The sequence below is a fragment of the Aulostomus chinensis genome, chromosome 22 (genome assembly GCF_037954235.1).
Source record: "Aulostomus chinensis isolate RoL2024-O1b breed Wild chromosome 22, RoL_Achi_v1.0, whole genome shotgun sequence".
NCBI lineage: Eukaryota > Metazoa > Chordata > Actinopteri > Syngnathiformes > Aulostomidae > Aulostomus > Aulostomus chinensis.
In genome coordinates, this window is record NC_141341.1 from 13,421,534 (window position 1) to 13,445,231 (window position 23,698).

Genomic DNA, 23,698 nt, shown 5'->3' on the forward strand with positions numbered 1-23,698 from the left:
TGGTACTAAACCAGCATAGGTTTTCATTGTTTTTTATCCTCATATGAATATTGTATTGCCTAACACGGTGTTCATGGATGTTCATGTGGAACTCCGGCGGCGTCCTAGGACTAAAAATCTGACAGTCGGGATTTTATGAAGTTATACTGTAATGGAGACAGCGCAGCATCAAAGAGGTGTGGAAGGAACGCCGCCTGGCAGAAGTTGGGCAGATAAAAATGAAACACGTCCCTGACCTTCTGATCAATACTTTCTGCCAATGGGTCGATAGGCGGCGCTGCGGTATCCATTATTCCTTACTAGTAAGGGTCGCGGGGGGGCTGGAGCCTATCCCAGCATTTACGGCCGAGAGGCGGGGTTCACCCTGGACAGGTCACCAGTCCATCACAGGACCAACACATAGAGACAGACAATCATTCACACTCACAGTCACACCTACAGTCAATTTAGAGTATCAATCAGCCTCATCCTCTCTTGATGTCTTTGGACTGTGGGAGGAAGCTGGAGTACCAGAGAGAACCCACACAGGAACAGGGAGAACATGGACACTCACACAGAAAGAGCCCGCGCCCGAGCCGGGACTCGAACCCTCAACCTTCTTTCTGTGAGGCGACAGTGTTGACCACTACACCACCGTGCCAATATAAGTACCAATATAAGTAATAAGAAAAAGATTAAAAAAGGATAATACGTCAAAAGACTTAAGTTTTTTTAACAATTTTGAAAAAAAATCTACACACAAAACTATGACCGTCATGAACCAGGATGAATTGGCATTCCAGACATTCAGTCCTGTTGACGTCCAACGGCAACGCCTGATTATAGCAAAAATAACCTGTGTTGTTTTACACGAAATTCCTTCAATCCTCATTTGACAGTAAAGACTACAATTCCCTTACTGCTCCATGCGAAACATTTAATGAGACACGTTTCCATCATTTGTCATTAAATCACAGTCAAGCTTCTCGAATGGAAGCGCACACCAGAAACAAATCCAAGTCTCCACGTCTGTCCATGCGTGAGTGGCGCTCCTTCGTCCTCACGTCTTCTTCGGATATCTCCCCGTCGGGTCCATGACGACAACCATCCCCCACGCAACCAAACCTGGGAGGTAAACACAAGTCAGTTCCCCTTTTTTCACGGGTACCGAAGCAGGAAATCTAGCTGCTTTCCCACAACTCACTTGCTGCGAATGTAACCTGAGCGATAGTCCCCATCGAGGTCGAGGCGCTCTGGCGCATCACCTTCCGGGCAGCATGGAACACATACGCCCCGGAGAGGAACAGACCCCCACCGCAGACCAGCCGACAGCTAAGGCAGTCCTTTAACAGCTGGTTGAATTTCAGAGTAGTTTCATCTGCTGCTGGTGCCTTTGGTGCTGCCATTGCGCTACCGGAAGTGTGCTAATTATGCTAACGGTACACTTCCTGGAAGCATTAGACGAACGGAAACACAGAAAATATATAATTGTAAGTGCTTAAATGTTTAAACTAGTAGTGAAACACGACCCCATGTCCTCCAGCTGAATGCGTTTTAACGAAAGGTCACGGTCAACAGATTGCTTCCGGATTATGTGCGTAGTATTTCCCCTTTAGTACTTTCAAAATAAAAGTTGTTTACGTTTTTCGCAGGTAGTACCAAGAAGTGTTTTCTTTACTTCAGCCAGGTATTTCGGTACCTAACGAGGAACTGAAACGTTTAACACCCCCACAAAATACTAGTATTTCCAGACAGACAACCCGATCATCACGTAGCAGCTCCGCCACAAGAATGACCTCTGACCTCTCAGGTGCTTCGTGCTGCAGTCAGCAGGCATGTCCTTGAGTAGACACCATGTCCCAGTCCGCCGCTACTTTCGTGTGTTTAGTTTTCACGTCCGTATCGAGTCAGACTGGCGCTAACGCGGACTCGTCGTACGTCGCTGCGGTGTACGAGCATCACTCGTACCTGAACCCGGAACCTCGAGTACCCACATCCCGGACTCAGGCCCTCCTACACATGCAGAGAAACCTGGACGTGTACGAGGAGCAGGCAGCCCTGGCTGCCCAGCAGGTAGGGACCAGACCTGCGAGAGGCTCCCAGTCTCAAATCAAACAAGTAAAACCTCGTATCTTAAAAGATATCAGGACCTCCACGGCTCCGGCAGACCGGCTTATTATTGACTACCGAGTCTGCTGACTGACAGGCGACATGTTTAAGTTGAACTCTGTTTTAGACCCTTCAGGTCTCCGTTGCCATTCGCAGAATATTTCATGTTCCCTGAGATCAGAACACAACTTCACTCCGTTCGTCTAATAATCAGCGTCCATTTGTTCTCAGGACCAGCGACTAGACGTTGATTTGTTCTTCTAAAATACCGGGCTTTGTCATCGTTACGCTTTTGTCTCATTTCTACACTCCTCTCCGTCTCAGGGGGCCCAGATCCTGGTGTTTCCAGAAGATGGTCTTCAGGGTTTCAACTTTACCCGTTCATCCATCTTTAGTTACCTGGAAACCGTCCCTGACCCCCAGCAGGAGGAGTGGAACCCCTGCAGGGAGCCCGGAAGACACAACACCACTGAGGTGCAGTGACGTGGAGAAACCAGCAGGCTTCTCTCTGCTGTAACTCTGTCCTCAAAATCTTATCTGTGTTTGGTCTCACAGGTTCTCCAGCGATTGAGTTGTATGGCTCGTCGTTACAACCTTTACCTAGTGGCCAACATGGCCGACCTGCAACCCTGCCCTCTGAAGACAGAACCCCCCTCTTCCTGCCCGCCTGACGGACGATGGCAGTTCAACACCAATGTGGTTTTCAGGTGGAGTGTCAGCTCAAATATAGATGGAGTCTAAAATAAGAGTCATTAATGTTGTGTTTGGACAGATCTCTCTCTCACACACACATACACACACACACACACACACACACACACACACACACACACACACTCTTTCACTGTGTTGCCCCATCATAACCTTTGTGTAAGTCAACTGCTAACATGTATGAGAAAGCCGTGTGTGTCCCAGCAGGTCAGACGGCCTGCTGGTGGCGCGCTACCATAAACACAACCTTTACTTTGAGGAGGCTTTTGATGGACCGCCACAGCTTGAGGTCATAACATTTGATACGCCGTTCGCCGGGAGATTCGGCCTCATCACCTGCTTTGATATTCTGTTCCAAGAGCCTGTCATTACCCTGCTGGAGAGGGTAGGAAACGAATCTACTCACACTCTGACCCACATTTCTCTGCATGCCACTGTTTGTCTTTTACCAGCTGTCTTCTTCAGGGCGTGCGTCAGCTGATCTTTCCTGCAGCCTGGATGAACCAGCTACCCCTGCTTGACTTAATCCAGTTCCAGCGGGCGTTCAGCCTGGGTGCCAACGTCACACTGCTTTCACCCAACATTCGGAACGACCGACTGATCATGACAGGGAGTGGTATCTACACCCCTTTGACTGCCACCTACCACCACGCTCAGAAGGGAGACCCAGAGGAGGGCAGGCTGCTGGTGGCCAGGGTGCCGGTGTTAGAGCCACAGTGGGAGGGGGGGGCTGGGAGCGAGTCCACGATGTATGCAAGCTCTAGATTCTGCCAGCAGGACAGCTGTTCTCCTACTCTTCCCCTTTCCTCCTCCACCTTCACCTCAACCATGATGCACGACCCTTTTACGTTCATCCTCCTCAACAATACAGAGGGTGACCTGAGGGTGTGTGATGGCAGATTCTGTTGTCACCTCCAGTACTGGCATCTCCCACAAGGAGGCAGCAAAGAGCTGTATGCATTAGGAGCTTTTGCTGGAACACACAACGTTAACGGACGCTATGCTGTGCAGGTGCGGAATGAGAACTATTGTTGATACCTAAAACTGTGTAATAAACCTCTTTCACATGTACCCACCCTCCATCTACAGGTGTGTGCGGTCGTCCGCTGTGCCGGTTTGGACACCAGCTCCTGTGGACAAGAAGTAGAGGAGGCGGAGTCTAAAATGGACTTTGTGTTGGAGGGAGTGTTTGGGACAAAATATGTGTACCCATCTGTTCTGGCGAGCCGTCTGGTCCTGGAGCAGCCGGATCACGTGGAGAAAACAGTAGACGGCAGGGTGACCATGAAACATTCGAACATGACGGGTGGCCTGGTCACTGCCTGTCTGTACGGACGCATGTACCACCTGGACAATGAATGAACTACTCCTGAATAGACGTGTGTGTCAAGAAATAAAATTTAATAATAATCTGACCACGGTGAGTAGTAGGCTGTCAGCTGCTTCAAATATATTAAAAACAAATAACTTTATTTATTCTTTGCTCAATCTTTACAAACATTGCACCAAGTAGTGATCATCCCCTGCCTGAAAGTTGCATGTTCCTAAAGAGGCAATATTTGTTAATTTCTCTCTGTATTGCTTGCTCGCTCTCTCTCTCTCTGTCTCACTCTCTCACACACACACACACACACACGCCTACACACACAAACACACACAGTGTCAGCCACTTTTCCCTGTCTCCAGTACAGTACACAGACATTGAGAAGTTCCTGGGGTGGTGAAGAGGTCGTACAGTAAATATTTCTAACATCCACCTGCTGCCGGAAACAGCTCCCAAGGATTCAGGCTCCTCTCACAATAAATTCATAGGATTCAATAATAAATTCCTCTCCAAGGAATTGAGTAGTTCCAAAAAAACAACAAAAAAACAACAACAGCATTACTGAATCACAGGCATTAGTGTCTGTCATGATAGCTTGAAGAATAAAACTTTAAAATTACAGTAGGGAAATCAATCACCTGGTCCCATAGGATTGTCCATCAGTTTGTTTTTTTGTGTGTGTGTGTTTTTCTTAGACAATCATGCCAAAAAGTAGTCCTCTGACATTCCCCTCAGTAAATGCTCTTTGAATAATAGTTGAAAAAAAGTGACGTGAAAGAGGAGAAAGTTGAGATGTTTAAAAAGTCATTGGTCTGTTTTGGCTGACCCTACAGTGATGCTGTCTGAGTAAATTCTAGTTGGGTTTCAAACCTTAAAACGTCTGATTTTAAAGGCTGAGAAAAATAATCTACACACTGGCTCTAGTTTCTCCCTCTTACCTAAGTGATCTAATAAGGCTCCTGAGTGGCTGGCTAGCTCGCCAGAGTTGTGAGCGTCCGTCCTTTAGCAGCGGCGTGTCCTCAATATGTCTCTGAGTCGGAGTCGTTCAGTTCGTCGTCTGCAGAGACGGAGGAGAGCAGGCGCTCGGGCCTGCAGTAGGATGCGTGGTCGGGCCTCAGAGGAGGCGGCGTATCAAAGGATACACCTTTGGAGATGTGATTGGAGGAGGAGGAGGGGTGGTGGTTAATAGTTTGAGTGAGGGAAAATGAAGGCAAAGTTGCTATGGTAACCATAGGTGAAGTGGGCATCATGGAGTTGAGGATGAGGGCCAGGCAGTCAGCCACATCACGGTTGGGAGCGCATGCCAGAGCTGGAGTGTAGCCTAGAGAGAAAGAGAGAGAGTGAGAGAAAGAGGAGTAAAAAGAAACTGTGTGTATGAGAAGAGTGAGATGTGGTCTAAAGCAGTGAGAGGTGTGCTCACCGTTCTCGTCCACCGCTAACACACTGGCACCTTTACCAAGGAGTTCCTGGACAACCACAGTCAAACCTTTACTGGCAGCAACATGCAGGGGCCTGCGGGGGCGGGAGCGGGGGGGGGGGGGGGTTGTTAAACATTAAGAATAAAAAAACAAAGCTGAGGATAATGGAGGACCCTCTGGCAGGGCTACGTACGTTCGTAGAGAAGCGTTGGTGCAGTTGATGAGGTTCCTGTCGTTGACCTTCTCCAGAATCAGCAATGCGCACGTCTCATGACCCTGACAGGAGCAGAGGTCACCACACAGGTGGGAAACAAAGATTGTCTTGTCTCAGCGCTCCACTGAGAACAACCATCACCAAGACAGGAACCTTTCATGTTGCTTACTTTTTAACTTCAGCTATGTTTGTTATTCTGTAAGGGCTGACTACTTGTACTCTCGGACAAAGATCATCTTATTACTCAACACGAGCAGCAGCCGCACAGCATTTCTTGCCTCTGTAGACGTGTGTACTACCTTGCTGCAGGCCAGGTGTAAGGCTGTGTTCCTGTTGCTATCCTGCAGGGATAAGTCTGCTTTAGCACTGCTCGCCAACACCTCTACAGACGGATACAGACAGTTACTGAGATGTAGACGCCCCAGGTATCAAGTGTACTGGTGTGTAGCTGGAGGTGTACTGACCCACGGCGTTGGTCTGTCCATTGAGCGCAGCCATCATCAGCGGTGTCCTGCATGTGTGTGTGTCAACAATATTAGCCTGGGCTCCGTGGCTCAGCAGCAGGGACACACACTCCACGTGGTCTGAAAAAGCTGCAGCATGAAGAGGGGTCCTGCATCAACACAGACACGGTTATTAATGGGGTAACAAGGTGCTTTTGTGTGTGTGTGTGTGTGTGTGTGTGTGTGTGTGCGCGCTCAACCTCAACAATTGCATATGTCTCACCTGCCCTTGGAGTCTGTGCTGTTGACGATGCTTGCACCCAGCGAATCAATTAACATCTCTGCAACTCCTTCGTTATCGTTCATCCTGAAACACACGACACACACATCGTCACACATCATGTCTCTGAACATGAATCATGAATGTCTTCAAGCAGACACAGTCTTACACAGCACAGTGCAGCGGGCTGAAGGAGTTGCCCTTAATCTTCTTGATCATTTCCTGGTCCAACAACAACTCCACACACGCGTCGTATCCTGGAATGACAGAGAGGGAAAGATGATGACGATGCAGAAGGAGGTGTGATCAGCTGCTGTCATTGTTTTAGTACCGTTGTAGCAGGCCCAGTGCAACGGCGTGTAGCCCCTGTTGTCAGTGAGGTGTGTATGAGTGTGTGAAGTGCTGGTGGCCTGCAGCAGTGCACCCAGGACACCCACACGGCCACAAGCGGATGCCAGGTGAAGAGGGGAGCGGCCCCAGATGTCCCTGACACATACACTGGCCCCCCGCTGAAGCAGAGCCTCCACACACTCCTCCTGGCCTGTCACTGCCTGTGTGAAAAATACCACTGTAAGCGAGTCGGTCAGGCTGATGATGTCATACACTGGCAATGCAGTGATTTCTTACCCCTCGGTGTAGGGCGGTCCTCCCCCAGCGGTCCTGAGCCTCAACACTGGCTCCTTGACTGAGCAGAGAGTACACACACTCTGTGTGTCCGTTCAGCACTGCTAACATCAGAGGGGTCCTTTACACATGGGGGAAACACAACATAGCAACAACAACAAAAATTAAGAAATCACATAAAACAAAAGAGTGGGATAACAAATACATCATAGACACACACACACACTCACTGTCTGTTGTTGTCTTGGACATCTACATTAATGTGTTGCTCATTGTGTTCATTGTTGCTCATGAGCAGGCGCAGGCACGCTGGGTAGCCATTCATAGCTAGGGTAAACACACACACACACACACATTAGAACATGATTTGTATTGTCACATCAAAAACTCATTTCTGTGTGTGGAGGGTTCCTAAACACCATCACAGTTTATGTTGTTAGACAAATAAATACTTTGGTCCACTCTAATGTCTTGTCAATGCCTAAATCTGACTCTGAATCTGCTTTCTTGTTATTTTCCGTGTGCTGCAGGCTTGGCAACGAATACCATATTTTGTGTCACCTCCTCCGGTTACATCGATGTCATCCAGGTAGCATTACTGGAGGATGAGGTTGCTGGGGGAGGGAAACTGAAGGAGCGGAGTGTAATCAAGCATGAGCGCATCTTTCATTCTTCTGAAGTCATTTAGATTTGCACCTCAAATTGCTTCATGGATGTTTACAGTTACGCAGTAAAGCCGCAATATTAAATAACTTTCCTTAGCAATTCTGTGATTTTACCTAATTTAATGACTTTTCCACACCTTTAAACTGAAATTTTAAACTTCCATGGTTTCTCCAGTCTATTGTGAAAGTGTGAGCCCTGCATGCAGCGTCTGACACACACTGCAAGTCCTGGGTGCATACACACATTCTCTATGGTTACCTGCAGCATGTATAGCTGTCTTTTTGTGCGTGTAGTCGCGGATCATGGGTGAGGCGCCATGGTGAAGCAGAAGAGAGACACACTCGTGGTGACCTCTGGAGCAGGCCAGGCTGAGGGGGGTGCGACCCTCAGGGCTGCGAACATCTACATCCAGGAGGGAGGACAAGAGGATCTCTAATGCTCCGCAGTGACCATGGTGAGCCTGCGTGGATGGAAGACGTTAACAGGCGCAACCTAGGAGATGCCGTAAAACGAGAAAGAGTCACACTTGTTGAACTCACGGCAAGGTGGAGGGGGCTGATGGGGGCCAGGCTCTCGGAGTCACACAGGATGTCTGTTCCTGATGTCTCCATTAACTGAAATAGAGAGGTGGTTTAGTGCTGATCTCAGATCCAGGACCATCAGTTAGGTGAGGTCACAATGTCTTAATGATGCTCTAAATTTATTGAGACAAAATTGTTGCCTTGGAGATGGAGAATGACTAAGCAAAACTAATGTCAACCACTAGCAAGACAGAATTGCCTTGATGTAGTTAATCAATCCCCATCTGTCCAACAGAGGGAGCTACTTTCACAGGTCACTGCAATGCCATGTTTGATTAAAATGTTCTTACCACATCAAGAGGCGTTTCACTTGCCATCTAAAAGAAACACACAAGCAAAGACAGAGCTACAAACTTATGACACAATGACTTCTCTCTCCACAATTTCACAACCTTTGAGGGAGCAGAAGGGACATATAGCTGCTGTACAGACCAGTTCCAGGCAGAGAGTGCGTCCGTAGGCCGAAGCGTAATGTACAGCACTGTAACCCTGTTTGTCCCTCACTCCTGGCTCAGCATCGTTCCTCAGGAGGTACTCCACACATCTACCAAGTAGAGAACAATCAGAACCAAACACAAGACTAAGGATCTAATATTCACTAAGCTAGTTCACTGTAAATTGCATTGGCTAATCTACAGAACCTACTTTCCATCTGTATCAGCAGCAGCAGCATAGTGCAAGGGGCTGCAGCCTCTCTGGTCCAGCTCATTGATGCTCGCCCCGGAGCCCACCAGGGCAAACACACACTGGTAGTTACAGTTGGCTGATGCATAGTGTAGTGGACTCCTGTGACGGTCAGATAGTCAGCATTGTTCCTTTTTCGCTGCCAGTGAACTGAAAACTGTTTAGCTTAGTTTAACTCACCTTCCAAAGTTGTCTTTCCTGTTAAAGTCTGCTCCAATGTTTAATAGCAGGTTCAGACATTCAAGATTCCTGATTGAAGAGACAACAGATTTTACAAATGTTCACATTAAATAAAAAAAATGTCCATGAACCCAGACATGCAATCAATGGAGAACAAACATGCTCAAACAGTACCAGAAATGCAACAACAGAAGGTTAGTAAGCAGGAATAATGACTCACCCTCCAGCTGCAGCAGCATGTAGACAGGTTCTTCCAAAGTCGTCAGGGGTGTCTATGTCAAATCCTGAGGAAAATATGCTAACAGAATCAATTTGATGTCAACAAGGTGCTTCCAGTGACAAGAAAAGTGTAAGTATTAATGTACCTGAGGACAGCAGCTTCCTGCAGCAATCTGAGAAGCCACTGAGAGCTGCCAGGTGTAGCGGGAACATCCCGTGAATGCCTCTCCTGAGATAAAAAAGGCAAGAAACAAAAAAATAAATAAGACATGTCAGCACAAGACAAGGAGGGTAAGATGTGAGGGCAAAGCACGCTGGATAACAAAGAGAAACAAAATTAAGTTGAAAGAAAGATGCCACATCCTCAGGTGTCAAATGTACTTAACCTTGCAGCAAGAAGAATTTGTTTATTAAGGTTATAACAGACTACAAGTGTTGCTCATGTGTAATGTTACTTGTCAGTAAAGCACAGACATGACGAGCAGATGGTTGTGTGTTGGTGTTGTTGTGTTGTCACTGACTTGGCGGTGCTGGCTCTGTGTTTAACGAGGGTTGTGATGATGAGTTCATGGCCGAAGCGAGCAGCAATGTGAAGGGGAGTGTTTCTGCTCTTATCCTCACAATCAATCTCAGCTCCTACACACACACACACACACACACACACACACACACACACACACAAAGATATGGATTCCCATTTAAACAATATAACAAGCAAAGAAAGTGGATCATCGTTTTTCAATGCTGTGCCACATTTCTTACCATTTTGAATGAGAGCCTGAGAGCAGGAGAACCTTCCATTGGTAGCTGCCATGTGGAGGGGTGTCTTGCCATCTTTACTCTGGACAGATGGAGGCAGACAAGACAAGACAAGAGAGGAGCGTGGATGAGGATTTACTGTGCTTAGTACAGTCTAAATATCATCAATCTAGTTCTAGTACAGCCAAGTCTCTTATTGACGGAGTGTTAAGAGAAAGCTTAGAAAGGGTAGAAGCTATCGTGAGACTCCACCCAGCCACCCCAGCCCATGTGGATGGCATGCACACCCCCACACATATTCCCTGAGCAGCTTGCAGCCTGAGGGAGCCACTCGCCTCCCCTGTCTCCTTCCATATGGCCCTGCATCTTGAGGCTGCTGCGACCTTGTATCAGTTTTCATCAGTGCCACTAAAGTGTTAACAAAACTGCCACGTCAGCTTTGTTGTTGCTTTAGAGGAACAAACATGCACACATGAAAGAAAAGATTATTTTAGCTCTGGGACAATGCTGACAGTTTGCGGTAATATCCTATTCAAATGACTTAATGATGTATTCAAATGGTGTTTCTTTCGCCCTGTAAAATATATTGCGCAGAGGGAGTGTGTGTGTGTGTGTGATGTGCTTTTATATGTCTGCATAAGGACACACCCTCATGTTGATGTGAGCTCCGTGGGCCAACAGTAGCTCTTGGCACAGCGCCCCCTGGCGTGAAGAAGAAGCAAAGTGGAGAGCAGAGAAACCCCTCTCGTTCACCTAGAGAAATGGAGCAACCAACAGTGACACATACACACACTTAGCATCCTCTTTCTGTCCCAAGGAGAGAAGGGCTGAATGATTTATCATGCCTCTGTCTGCTCTGGTTTCAAAAATTTGAAAAAGCTGGATTAAAACAAGTGTTGCGCCATGTGATGCAGGAAAGAAAATAAACACATTGAGCTTGAGTGAGACACTGGCACATGACAGCGCGAAAAGAGTTGTGTGACGAACAAAAATTTCAAAATGAAATCCCAAACAAAACCTTGCGGATGGTGGTGTAACCTTAAACATCAGATTTATGAAGTGGTTGCACTGAAGCTGGTTTTAGCTGAGATAGTTGCAATTGCACCTGAGAATCAAAATCATTCGACAATCATGATCTCAAGCCTAGTAAAGAAAACTGTGATCATTGTGTTTGTGCTGTGCTATCATGGAGCCTCACACACCCACCTGGTTGACGTTGGCCCCTGCCTTGATGAGCTCACTGACCACCACATCCTGCCCGTTGTAACAGGCCAAATGAAGAGGGGTGTTACCGTAGGCGTTCATCTCATTAACCTAAACAGAGAAAAAAATCTCTTGGCGTGTTTTTTTTTTGCATTCACACGACAAAAGAATAGTATAGTTTGTACATTCACAGTGTGGCTAAGAAATCTTAAGGACATTGCTAGTGCTTGAATGTCTGTGTGTACTGACATGGACCCCAAGACCCAGCAGATAGTGAACAGTGCTGCTCATGCCACTGGAGGCAGCTGCATGGAGTGGTGTATAGGCCTTCTTGTCCTTACAGTCGACTTCTGCTCCACTGGCCACCAATAATTTAACCACCTCAAGGTGACCTGAAGCAGCAGAAGGACGTGGGACAAGAGAAAATGATCAGCTTCAATCCAGTCCTGACATGTGCATTTTTCCCTGACAGTGAGGACAGCAGTCACATGCAGCTATGAGGGACAGGCTTCATGCACTCGTACCCATGTAGGCGGCCCAGTGGATGGCTCTCCTGTCCTTCTTGTCAAAGGCATTAATGTTCGCTCCTCTGGACAGCAGCAACTTCACCATCTGTCACACCAAAGTGAATCAAATAAGTGCTGATGTTCATGTGTATATGAATATGTATATAAGTGAACGTGACCGACCTCTATATGTCCACTGAAGGCAGCGTGGTGCAGAGCAGTCCGTCCTGCCCGGTCAGACACATTGACATTGCTAAGCAGTGGAACCAACGCCTCAGCACAGCGTACTGCCTTGTTGCTAGCTGCTACATGGAGTGGCGTCTGCCAGTTCTTGTCCCGAGCGTTAACATCGGCGCTGTGCTTCAGCAGCACTGCCACTGCAGCCTGGACACAGAGAGCATGAGCCAGACTGTGCAAGCAGAGTTTCTGTATTCTAATATGCCTCAGCATTCTAACAAAGCACATCTTCCTGCGTACATGTGGTAGTGTGGGTGGTTTTAAGTATCTGCTATTCTAAGGGGGCTTTCATACCTTCTCAGCACTGCTGAGAGATAACGCAAGGAGTTGTGTTAGTGTAGGCATGTTGCCCAGGACTGAGGACAACAAGTAATATCCAACACAACAAACTGCACCATGGATACATCCATTTGTTCCTCTAAGGAAAGATTATACAACCATCAAAATGTTTCCTGGCAGCAAAACACCATCTCATACCAGCAAGGTGTGCCATATTCTACCTGGTATACATGGTGCCGCACTAGCCTGTGTTTTCTGCCAGTCACTGTCTGCCAGTCACTGTCTGCCAGTCTCATTGTAATGAAAGCCGTCTGAGTTATGTGCAGCTGCAGCGGCATGAGGAAAGTTCAATATGGGCTTAATCTGTTTAATAAAAAGCTGTGATAATGTAACTGTGAGAGGTAAGACGAGACACAGGACTGAAGTAGCGGACCGATTACAAATTACCACATTTAAATAAACTGTTACCTCACTGCAAGAGGCGACAGCTCGGTGAAGAGGAGTCAACCACTTGTTATCTTTGGCATTAACTCGGGCTCCTTGCATGGAGGGACAGAAGGAGAAAAAAGAAACAAAACATAAACATCAAACATAGCAGACATAGCTATAGGGAAATATGATGAAATCTCAAAAAACAGACAAATAAACACGACTCACAATAATACCTGGAGGCCTCAACTAATTTGTAATAACTGTGACGGTCGTCTGTATCCTAATCATACATGAATCTGCCACGTCTATGATTTGCAAAGTAAAAATTCTCGCACAGATTAGCAACCATATTTTTCTAAAGACAGAGATCATACGATAACTCTATTTCTAGGTGGATTAGCACGTGTGGTTTCATGGACTGAGGTTCTCCTGTTCCCATTGTGAGCAAGGCCCCGCTGTGCAGTCCTCCTCAGACTCCTTTTCAAAGTAACTTTTTTTCTGACCTATTTTATGGAAGACACTTTGGTCACTACTGTTATGTTTTGCTTTGTTTCTCTGTGAGGAAGGAGGCTGCTGCTGATCTTGAAAATCGCATGTCCAAAAAGAAATGTAAAATGACGATGGCGCGCTGCACCATGACAGATAAATGTCAGAAAAATCCAGACAAGGGTGGTTATTTCTAAATCCCGTGAGGATCCGGGGTAATACTCGTCCCGTGGGAACGGGACTCCAAACTGAGAGGGTGTTATAAAGAGGATAACAAGTTTAAAAGGCTCTTTTTAATGACATATGGGAGGGGAGGGGAGGGGAGGGGTCTCGTGAGCCAGTAGTGTGTGAAAGATATGAGACTCCCACGATCCTGTTTGGTGCAGCTTGAAAGTTTAAATAACCCCAAAACTGCACCTGTTGCTCGCTCTCATGATATTGAGAAACTGTGAACATGCACACGCTACTCTTATGTTGTGCCAGAGCTGACCTCCACCCCACACACACACACACACACACACACACACACACACACACACACACACACACACACACACCCCCTCCTCCTCACATGCTCAGCTGATGCCACAGGAAGCAATGACATCAGTTACCAAAAGACAGTCACAGAGCGACGTGCAGACACTCGGGCACTACTGAGGGATCAGCGAGCAGCATGTGAGAAAGAGAGATGGGACAAAGACTGGCCCTTTGAGGGGTTTTGGTGAAGCGGAGAGAAGGTCAGCTGGTAGAAGACTAAGAAAAAAATGTGAAATTCCGAGACAACAATTTCATGTTCTTTAAAACTTTGGTAGCATAAACTTATTCTATCAGACTAGCGAGAAGCTCGACCTTGTTGAGTAAACTCGCGGAACTGCTGACCAAATTTAAAAAGTCAGATCAATCCACCATCGTAGCGTCCAGCATTCTAGCTTTCCTCCTGAAACAAGTGACCCTCTGTCTTTCTACCAGTAGCATAGAGAACAATCCACAGCCTGGAACACACAGTGCTTTAAACTGGTTTGGGTCCTACAGTACTAATAGAGCATTCTATGTTAGTCTGGATCTCATCCATCTGTGAAAAATGATTTGCTACAAAGAAGATGTCGGCTGAATCCTTTTATACAAAATCATTCAAACTTAATTAGATGCATCATATTGTTGAACGTGTATGGAGATGCCGCTCAACTTGATCTCAGAGTGGGAGATGCATATTTTTTTGGGATAATATTGGTCACAGTTGTACCTTTTTTTTAATTAAACAAAAATACATTTGCAAAAAGAAAGTATACTTGTCTACTTCCATGTAGATAAGAGTATCAAATACAAGAAAAAAATCCTCTGAGCCATATTTTAAACAGATAAACAATTTGATTAATTTGCAGTTGATCATGCCATTTTTTAAAGATAAAAATCATTATTTGAATGGTCTGGCAGCCCTAAACATTAAATATAACACATTTGATTATTACATAGCGCCATCCTCTGTTGCAGACCATCTGGCCCTGCTCATTGACTATACAAACATTACTAAAACTAACAAGGATGTTAAACGTCGTCAGACTTCATTCACTTAGATGCTGGTGGTTAGTTTACCCCAAAGACCCCTGCAATACTCATCCTGTTTGAAATTTATTTATCATTGCATTCCAACCAAATACTAGAAAATGAATTAGAGTGATATCAATCAAGCTGAACAGTATTAATATCCATAAACACTAATGAGCCCCCACCCCTTGCTGTCTGTACCTGAGACAGACGAACCCCTCCCTGCTCTCCAGCTCCACCATCTTATCCAAAGATTGTCTCAAGCATGTTTTGTTTAAATGCCATACAGTTAATGCATTTCTATACGCTATACTAATAAAGTTATTATCATTCATATCCACATATGAATAAATATCTCGAGATCGGAATGCAACAACATTGTCGTGGCAGTATGATGAATGAATCACTGTGTGAAGATGCAACAGTATCACTGAGGAAACGTTTGGGAGGGTTGGGTGAAGGTGCTTCAAGGCTACTGGATGATGGCGGACTTACCGGAGAGGACGAGCAGCTCAATGATCTCAGCATCTCCCAGGTAGGCCGCAGCATGCAGTGGCGTTCGCTTCTCATTGTCCTGACAGACAATCCCAACATACACAATAACATCATTTCTGTTTTTCATGCAAACATACGCTCAGAGTATAACACACATCACACACACACCGGAAAAATCTATAGACCTTACACTGTTGCAGACCGTGAGAAACATAATATTAGACCTGCTTTCGCTGCAGTAGTAAAGTCAGAGTGAATAATGTGATTGTTTATGTGTTTCTCTGTAGTGGCTGACTGCATGAGAGGGGATCACACACCATTGGTTCAACGTCCCCATAAAATGGAGAAGTGGACTCCAGAGGCTTGCATCCTCCCCCTCCTCCACCCTCAAACACAGATGCTGTCACTTTGCCGTGTGACTTACAGTGAATTGTGTGTGCAGCAGGCTCCAGCATTTGTTGCTAGCACCGTATTATTTTTCCCCTGTTTATTGTTAATCAGAAGGACGAGCTTTGTTTTATTTTTGGGGTTCTGATTATTTTGTGTTGTGTTTTTTCGGCTTTATTTTGGACTATTTTATCCCAGCTTGAAGCCAGGTAGTCACAAGTTGTACCTCTGTGTGACTTCTTTCTTTAATACATGACTTGATCATCAGTAGAGTCATAATTTATAGGAGAGATGCACTGAGCAGCATTTATCCAAACCTAATCCGATTTTGATAACAGCTTCAAGTTCCAATCAAGTTTAATACATATCTGCTGATGCAAATACTGAATACAATACCAGAGACCTTTTGTCTTCATTATTATTATTGTTGTCATTGTTATTCTTACATCTAAGATTACATCACCTAGCTGGAGTGAACTACACAGTATTTGTTATAAAAAGAACAAAAAATATACCAAAATGCTTTCAATTTAAATGTATTCCAAAGTTTTTTATGTGAGTGACCCTCGGTTTTTCTCACGTCATGTTGTGTCACTTGCGGTCCATAGAAGGAATCTTGGAATGTGGTTCAGCACCATCCCTCCAACATCCGACCTGCGACCCATATCCCCTCTCTAATTTCAGTATCTCCACGTACAATGAATACACCTCATACTGCTATTGTCCCAGTGTTGCCGTTGAGCATTAGCGCTTAGCAGTGCAGCAGGAGATGAGATGATTTCATGCTGTGCCCCAGGAAAACGCCATCATCAATTCACTTGAGTTCTCGATTTCACTCAAACACACTCTGCTAGTGCTGCTGCACCCCCACCTCTTTCTTTCAGTGCAATGGAGAGCAATCTGTAAAGTGGGGCTATAAACAAATATCACGTGACTGCAAGAGGCCGGAGCTGGTGCTGCTGACACTGGGAAAAAATCAGTGTGATGACCCCAGCACTATAGACCCACAGAAAGACAATAACACAGAGTGAAACACAGAGCATAGAAGAGGATGATGTAAAAACTGAGGTAATGGGCACAGACTTAGTGAGAGTAATGTGAGATAAGAAAAAAGGAATGATGAAGGTTACGTCCTTAAACCAAAGGAGGCGGTGGGGTGTTGGGAGCAGTTTTAACAGGTTTTGTCTCCTGTCCTGGCTGACAGTTCTATTAAATCAAAGGGTAAGATGCTGCCAGAAGCTGCTTTCAGTCAGTCATTGGATCAATAGTAGCCTGCTGGTTGACTGATTTTCTCTCATTGTTGTGTGTGTGTGTGTGTGTGTGTGTGTGTGTGTGTGTGTGTGTGTGTGTGTGTACGACCCTGAGTGTACAAAACAAATGAACAAGGGTGGGATAGGGGCAAATATTCATGGGGAAAAAAGTAAGAAGTGTGTTACCTGAATATTGACATCCTCTTTCTTAAATATAAGAGATCGAACTTCATCTGGGTCCACGTTGAAGATGGCTCGTAGCAAAGATGGCTGGAGGACAGAAAAAAGAAACAAATTACACTAGATTTTTGCAAGGTAGATCTTCTCTCTGGCATACGGGAGTTTAAAGTGTGAGAGCTGACACAGCTGAACTCTCACACAGACACTATAATTCCAGATGGTGGGTCGCAAATGGTTGCACATTCCGTATTTGTTTATGAGTAACAGCTGCACCAGATAAATGTAAGCAAACACCCTTACGTAAACCAGGACGGGTTAAACCTGTGCTCCGCTGCCACGTGGTGCCAGACTGACAGATAGAGATGTAAAAAGCCATGTAAAAAAAACCCAAAACAAAACAGCGGAATGTGGTGAAAAATAAGACATCGGAAATACTAGGAGGAAACAGAAAATGATCAATACTTTGTGTGCATGAGGTAAATGTGCTGACGTTGTCATGCTAGACGGGAGATTCCTGACAGAGTGGGAAATGGAAACAGTGTTGCTCAAAGCTGGTCATAAACCTCCAAGAGAAACTACTGGGCAACACTAGAGAGGGAGTCCATTCACATAAAAGGTTAACTGCTTTTAGCACACCTTTGATTCCGAGTACTAAAAGAAGGATTGTGCCTCTGTTCCCCCTGTAGTGACTTAATTCTGTCTCGATTAAGTTTTGATGCGAAATTGTTTGGATCTTTATGTGGGTAGCAAAATTGTTAATAAACAATGTAGCGTTAGCGGCGCATCACCATGTGCTCATACATGCCCTGACAAAATAAACAAAACTGAGTGGATTCGTCATGATGGTGCTTTTGTAGAGGAGGCTTCACATTTCAAAGCCCTCATCAGTCTATCAAGTACCTCAAGCATACGCAATACTCAGTGTCCATTGGTAACATTTTGTCACACAAGCTCCCCTCACTCAGCACCAGCTGCCAAGGTAAAGTGAGATAGAAGTTATGCTACTGAGAGCTATAAAAATACTGTGATGATGTGAACCTGCAGCGTACTACCAGCCACTCTGTTTTCCCTAACTTTGAAGTCATCTGTCCTAAAAATAAGTAGGACACATCTGTCTAATACAATTGAGACAACTGGAATAAAGTCAGAGATCAGAGAAGGTTAACAGCACCAATCCTGTCACCTCAGCTGGTGCAGCTTCTGCCCGACACTGACCTTCTCCCTTCTCATTATACAGTTCAAAGAGCAGCTTTCATTGGAATATAAATACATGACCAGGTCTCAAAAATAAGCTTGACCTTCATACAAACAATACTGAAGACTACAAAGGCTTTTCTGATCACCTATAGAAAGCAGCTTTCCTCTCATGTTGCAGAGCAATATTGGTGATTATATTGATGCTATATTTAGCATTGGACAGCATGTGTTCGCAGTGTTCTGTATTGTTATGCAATGGGCTGTGTCTCTTAAACACAGGTTTAAAATACAGGCCAGGTGTGAGAAGTCTCTTTAAATTCCAAATAAATGCTGTCACCCCCAAGAAAAATAAAAACCTGCACGTGAACATTAAACATGGCAAAACCTCAGCTGAAGCTTTTTACATTTCAGTCAATCAATGAAGAACTGAACTGAAGGGCCCGTCTCACCTTGTCCTCCTGAGAGGCAGCCCTTCGAGAAGCCTGATGAGATTGGTGGTCTGGGGATGATTTGGGCCAAGGAGGTGGGGGTGAAGAGGAGGGGTCTTCCTCTTCCACCTCCTCCAGCACCACAATACACACACGACTAGCCCGCTCTGACCGCATCAGGAACACACACACGGCAACACACACACATACACACCGTTCCCTCTTACATACATGTGCGAATCAAGAGCACAAAGGTCACCAATAAATCCCCCAGTGCTTTCCTGGTAAACAAATGCTGCACATCTTGACGTAATATCCAGAATGAAATCCAGCGCTGTCCTTTATCTGCCAGTCTTGCTTTGCTGCATGTATCCTCTCCTCCTCTGTCTCTCTCTCTCTAACACACACTCTCTGTAAGCAGCAGCAGTATCGGAGACATCAGGGAATTCCTCTGCGTAATGGTGGCGGTAAGCATGCGGCAGAATGAGCTTGGGCCGCTTAACGGCACGCAGGAAGCTACATATCCTCACTGCTGTGGTGCAGCCAGGAACACGTCAGAAGCAGACAGACACACACTCACACAGAAACCTGTGATTAGCTTGGACAGAAGCTCCGGCACCAATGTATGTGTGAGCATGCATCGCTCGCTTCAGGCAGACTGCTGAGGACAGCTCTTTGACATGAAGGGGGGGAGAGAGAGAGAGAGAGAGAGAGAGAGAGAGAGAGAGAGAGAGAGTGAGTGTGAGAGAGAGAGAGAGAGAGGAGGAGCAGGACAGAGAGAGAGAGACAGAGAGAAAAGCTAAGGGAGTAGAGGGAGTAGGGATAGAAGTGGGAGACAGACAGGTAACCACAATAGACAAAGAACTGGGATGATGAATGGAAAAATGATAAGTGGTTACAGAAAGTTCACACAGACAGGAACTCCAGGATTCAAAAAATAGAATGTTCATCAACAGAGACAGACAACAATTAATATCATGTTGTGTAGTCTGAGTGCTTCAGATCATGTCTGGACATCTGAATGTGATCATTGTTCATGATTTACAGATTCACTCAGAACACTGATGTCCATACAGTATCAGAGCGAAAAGTTTCAAGCAGTAATTTTCCCCGCCGTGTTTGAGGCAATCGACACAGCTGTATTTTGTATTGCAATAGTACTTTGTGCTGAAATGTTGTGTTGTTTTAAGAAACATGATTTTATGTGTCCAAAAGTTGACATTAAAACAGAGGAAGCCTTTCTGTCTTGTAAACGTGAGAGGATAAAAGAAAATGGATACCAGATCCGTGTGTGAGTGTGTGTGTGTATCGGTGGCAAGGCTTCAAAAGTCCCCGTCTCCTCATTATGAAACTGGAACAAACTGGCTTTGCCAGAGAATGTGAGGGTGGCTAACAAGACCAGTCTGTGCGTGCGTGTAGTGTGTGTGTGTGTGTGTGTGTCTCAGTCTCCTTCATATTCAACACAGATCCTAAAAGAGCAATCTTGCCAAGCCACACAACCCCATTAACTCTGAAGGAGGGACAGAGCAGGGGAGGGCAAATACGAAAGAGTCACAGTAGGATGGGGCTGTTCTGCATGGGTACAATGGATTCACCATTTCCAGTTATAATATGAAACAGTCTGCAAGTTCTCAGCTGCTTCAGGACAGATGTGTATCAAAGCCATTCATAAAAAAATAATGCTTTTGTCTCTCCCTGAATAATAAGCACATTTGCTGTCACGTGAAATTATAATTTCTGTGTGTTGTGTGTGTGCGTGTAAAAGATATAAATAGAAATCAAATGTAATATATATATCTATATCTATAGATATAGATATAAAGATATATGACAACAAAAGCTGAAACGTTTTCGTTGCAAAGTTGGACAGGCAAAGATCAAAGCCTCCTCCATTACAGACAGCTTCTACAGCAATGGGACAGCAGGAAAAACAAACAGATTCCAGCATATTTGTAAAATATTTGTCAGACACACCCACAAACAAAATCACATAAAAGCTTTATGACATGCGAGAAGCTCAGTATGACAAAGCACATGTGCCAGTGAAAGTATACAGCTCGTTTTGACCTCTGCTCTAACCCTGAAAGTTGCAGTGTGTAATGTAATCCTAATCCTTGTACATAAAGCAAGCACATGTCTGCATATGTGTGTGTGCTAAACCGCCAGCACACACAGACACACACACACACACACACATGCAGTAGCAATGACAATGCTGACATTAAACTTCAGAGCTTTTGAAGTACCATGAGTTGCTGACCTTTAAGAAAGCTTTGCTGCCGTATTATCTGAATGGTATGTAAGTTATCTAGGTGCTGAGGTTGCTGGAAGACATTAGCAGTCATGAAGAGTGATGAAGCAAACAGGCCTGTGTGGAGGAGAACTGGGACCTAAAGCAAATGTTTTGTAAACATACCGTGCACGTTTCACTTGTGTACTAACACAAACAAGATGTCACAGTGTGCTTGGAGGCTCTTTGGCTGACAGCCATTACCAACATATTGCTGATGACTTGAATAATGTAAGAATCCAGCTGCCCTGAGCATGTAAATATACACAAAACTACAATACAGTCACACTTTCTTGTGTTCTTCCACCATCTCTCTAGCCAGGCAGAACCACAGCCTGGTTAGGACACTCCCGGTGTACAGCACCCTCTCGCGGACAAAAACAAGCCTGTGTACACAGAGACATTCACTCTTGTCTCACTCCCTGTGACTATTTTTACCCCTTTGTCCAGTTCTGTCAGAGAACAATAGAGAACAGAGAGGGGGATCTAATCTCATGCTCTTCCGTTTGGTGAGTGCACACTCCGACTGTCCGGAAGATGTGTCAGCAGCAAACTTTTGACCCACTCAAGCTAAATTTGACAGCACTATTTCTGCTAATTCAGAAATCACACAAAATAGTTGTCGTATACAGCTAGCCAGGAGATCTGCAGACAGTTTCAGGGGAGAAAAGAATATTAGTTATCAAAAGGACATCACGTAGAAGAGAGGTTCAGACATACAGGAGGTTTTTTTTTTTGAGGGGGGGGGGATTACTGTTTTTCCTACTTTCTGAGAGTCAAAAATGTCTGCCTTTGACCCACATTCCACCATTGTTTCAGTTTTGACCCTTAAGGCGAAAAGGTTTGTGCACCCTTGGTCTACACCATATATTTAAAGTTAGTTGAACTAAGTATCATCTTTTCAAAGTGATTAATACTTAAATAACTGTTACATTTGAATGGCAATTAAAGCAGCTCATCATATAAATGGTTCAAGAAATGCAAAACATAAGGGAAATTCGGAAAATGCTCATCACATTCTCCTGGAGCCCAATGGGACATGTTGGCATTGTTTCTTGAGTCCATCCAACAGTCCTAAACTCAAAGACCCCTCATCGTCTGTCATAAATAATGACAAAAACAGACGGAAATTTGTCAAATCTGTAAATTGGAATTTGCTTGAAAAAGACTGAAACGATAAATCAAAATAGTTGAGGATTCATTACATTTCAGTCAATTGACTTTTAAACATCTAAATCATTCAAACGCTTGACACCTAATCATGATTGGATTTCTAGCTGAATGGTAATTGTCGGAATAATCTCATCCCTCTACCTGTCGAGCAAATACTTGGACATGAGTGACACGGCCCTCAGAGGCAAACCCCCAGAAAATCAGGGAAAGGCTGTTAAACACACGTGCCTTTGGTCTGATTTACTTTATGATGAGCTTCTAATTTATAGACCTCACTTGAGACTTGATGAGCAGTCCCACCTGTTATTTGAGTCTGTCAGCCCGCTTTGACAGGTGACTCCTCACAGCTGCCTCACACAGAAGGAGATGAAACAGACAGCTGACTCAGTAAATTCCTTGATAGTTGGCCTGTTGTCGTCTGGTTCTGGATAACATAATTCGTTTCTATGATGTATTACACCCTTTGAGTTATGTTACTGTGCTTATTATATTCAATTTTTGTCACGAATGTGTAATAACAGCTCCTAGATCAGAGGAGTTAGCTTCTAGTGGTAGCTGTATCCAGCTGTGATCACCCATCTATCAACACCAGGAACAGCAACGCTCCAAAACACCTTAGAAATCTGACAAACCTCGGCGCTAACAACTATCTATACAAGGACTTGAGCGTCTTCTCCAAAATAAAATCACGGAAGGCAACAGGTGACGCAACGTTAGCACGACTTTTTCAACATTATCTTAGTTCCCTGGTTCTCCGCTAACTTAGCTAGCAATAGTTAAGCTAGCTAACATGGCAGATGTTAGTTAACGGTAATAGCTCAACGATAGCTAATTCAAGAAACACTAGCTTAGCAGTCGGACATTTATAACAATTGTATTTACAAGACTCGCCGTAAATAACCTTACGGCCAATAACGTTAGCTGTTTTATGTAAATAGTGTCACATATATACACGACATATATTACCATTCAAGCTCTGAACCACTTAGTAGTGCTATATGAGAAGTGTGAACAATGTTGCTAAATAGTTACTGGTACCTGGTCTTGTATCTTCAACACAGCCATAATAATCCCGGTACAGCAGGAGATGGAGTTGTAACTCTCCCGGTTGTTTCTCAAGATGAACCGGGAGAAACCGAATGACTGAACAGTCTCTCGGCGGCGGAGTTTAACCTCCACGGAGCCCCAACTTCCTTCCTGCCATGGACAAAACTCACCACGGCAGGAGACGCAAATGACAAGACGGGAAGTTTGGGGTCATAACAAGCGGAAGACGACCTAATAGACAGGGACAGGTCACTTCTGAAGACACAGGAGTTGACATCCCATCATTTACCAACATATTTCTCAGTTAAACCGCGATATTCACCATTATTCTTAAATAAAATCATGTTTTTATGTACATGTGGGTAGATAAAC

The 23,698-nt window shown here is 45.0% G+C and overlaps 3 protein-coding genes across 6 annotated transcripts; 1 reads left to right on the forward strand and 2 right to left on the reverse strand.

The window, feature by feature from the left end:
• Positions 1-895: 895 nt before the first annotated feature.
• Positions 896-1,565, reverse strand: LOC147240884 (distal membrane-arm assembly complex protein 1-like). Its single transcript, XM_086192529.1, has 2 exons — positions 1,184-1,565; positions 896-1,104 (listed from the first exon to the last, which is right to left on the reverse strand). Exons 1-2 carry the CDS (start codon positions 1,383-1,385, stop codon positions 1,040-1,042), a joined length of 267 nt encoding a protein of 88 aa, XP_086048655.1. The 5' UTR covers positions 1,386-1,565; the 3' UTR covers positions 896-1,039.
• Positions 1,156-4,774, forward strand: btd (biotinidase). Of its 3 annotated transcripts, none has more exons than XM_086192527.1 (6): positions 1,156-1,469; positions 2,413-2,562; positions 2,644-2,795; positions 3,007-3,184; positions 3,265-3,810; positions 3,889-4,770. In XM_086192527.1, the coding sequence occupies exons 1-6, from the start codon at positions 1,410-1,412 to the stop codon at positions 4,159-4,161; spliced, it is 1,359 nt and encodes a 452-aa protein (XP_086048653.1). In that variant the 5' UTR covers positions 1,156-1,409; the 3' UTR covers positions 4,162-4,770. The 3 variants fall into 3 exon arrangements, with proteins under 3 accessions (XP_086048653.1, XP_086048654.1, XP_086048652.1); XM_086192526.1 differs by lacking the exon at positions 1,156-1,469 and adding an exon at positions 1,594-2,052 and having other exon boundaries at positions 3,889-4,767; XM_086192528.1 differs by lacking the exons at positions 1,156-1,469; positions 3,007-3,184 and adding an exon at positions 1,584-2,052 and having other exon boundaries at positions 3,252-3,810; positions 3,889-4,774.
• Positions 4,249-23,527, reverse strand: ankrd28a (ankyrin repeat domain 28a). Of its 2 annotated transcripts, none has more exons than XM_086192525.1 (29): positions 23,318-23,527; positions 17,198-17,281; positions 15,375-15,453; positions 12,885-12,955; positions 12,084-12,284; positions 11,919-12,006; positions 11,644-11,786; positions 11,398-11,505; positions 10,840-10,944; positions 10,195-10,273; positions 9,954-10,068; positions 9,579-9,661; positions 9,434-9,497; positions 9,214-9,282; positions 8,995-9,135; positions 8,782-8,893; positions 8,640-8,666; positions 8,308-8,382; positions 8,027-8,228; positions 7,333-7,429; positions 7,106-7,223; positions 6,810-7,029; positions 6,648-6,735; positions 6,482-6,565; positions 6,220-6,368; positions 6,055-6,137; positions 5,735-5,817; positions 5,544-5,635; positions 4,249-5,444 (listed from the first exon to the last, which is right to left on the reverse strand). In XM_086192525.1, exons 1-29 carry the CDS (start codon positions 23,342-23,344, stop codon positions 5,143-5,145), a joined length of 3,189 nt encoding a protein of 1,062 aa, XP_086048651.1. In that variant the 5' UTR covers positions 23,345-23,527; the 3' UTR covers positions 4,249-5,142. The 2 variants fall into 2 exon arrangements, with proteins under 2 accessions (XP_086048651.1, XP_086048650.1); XM_086192524.1 differs by lacking the exon at positions 23,318-23,527 and adding an exon at positions 18,838-19,465.
• Between the last annotated feature and the right edge of the window lie 171 nt (positions 23,528-23,698).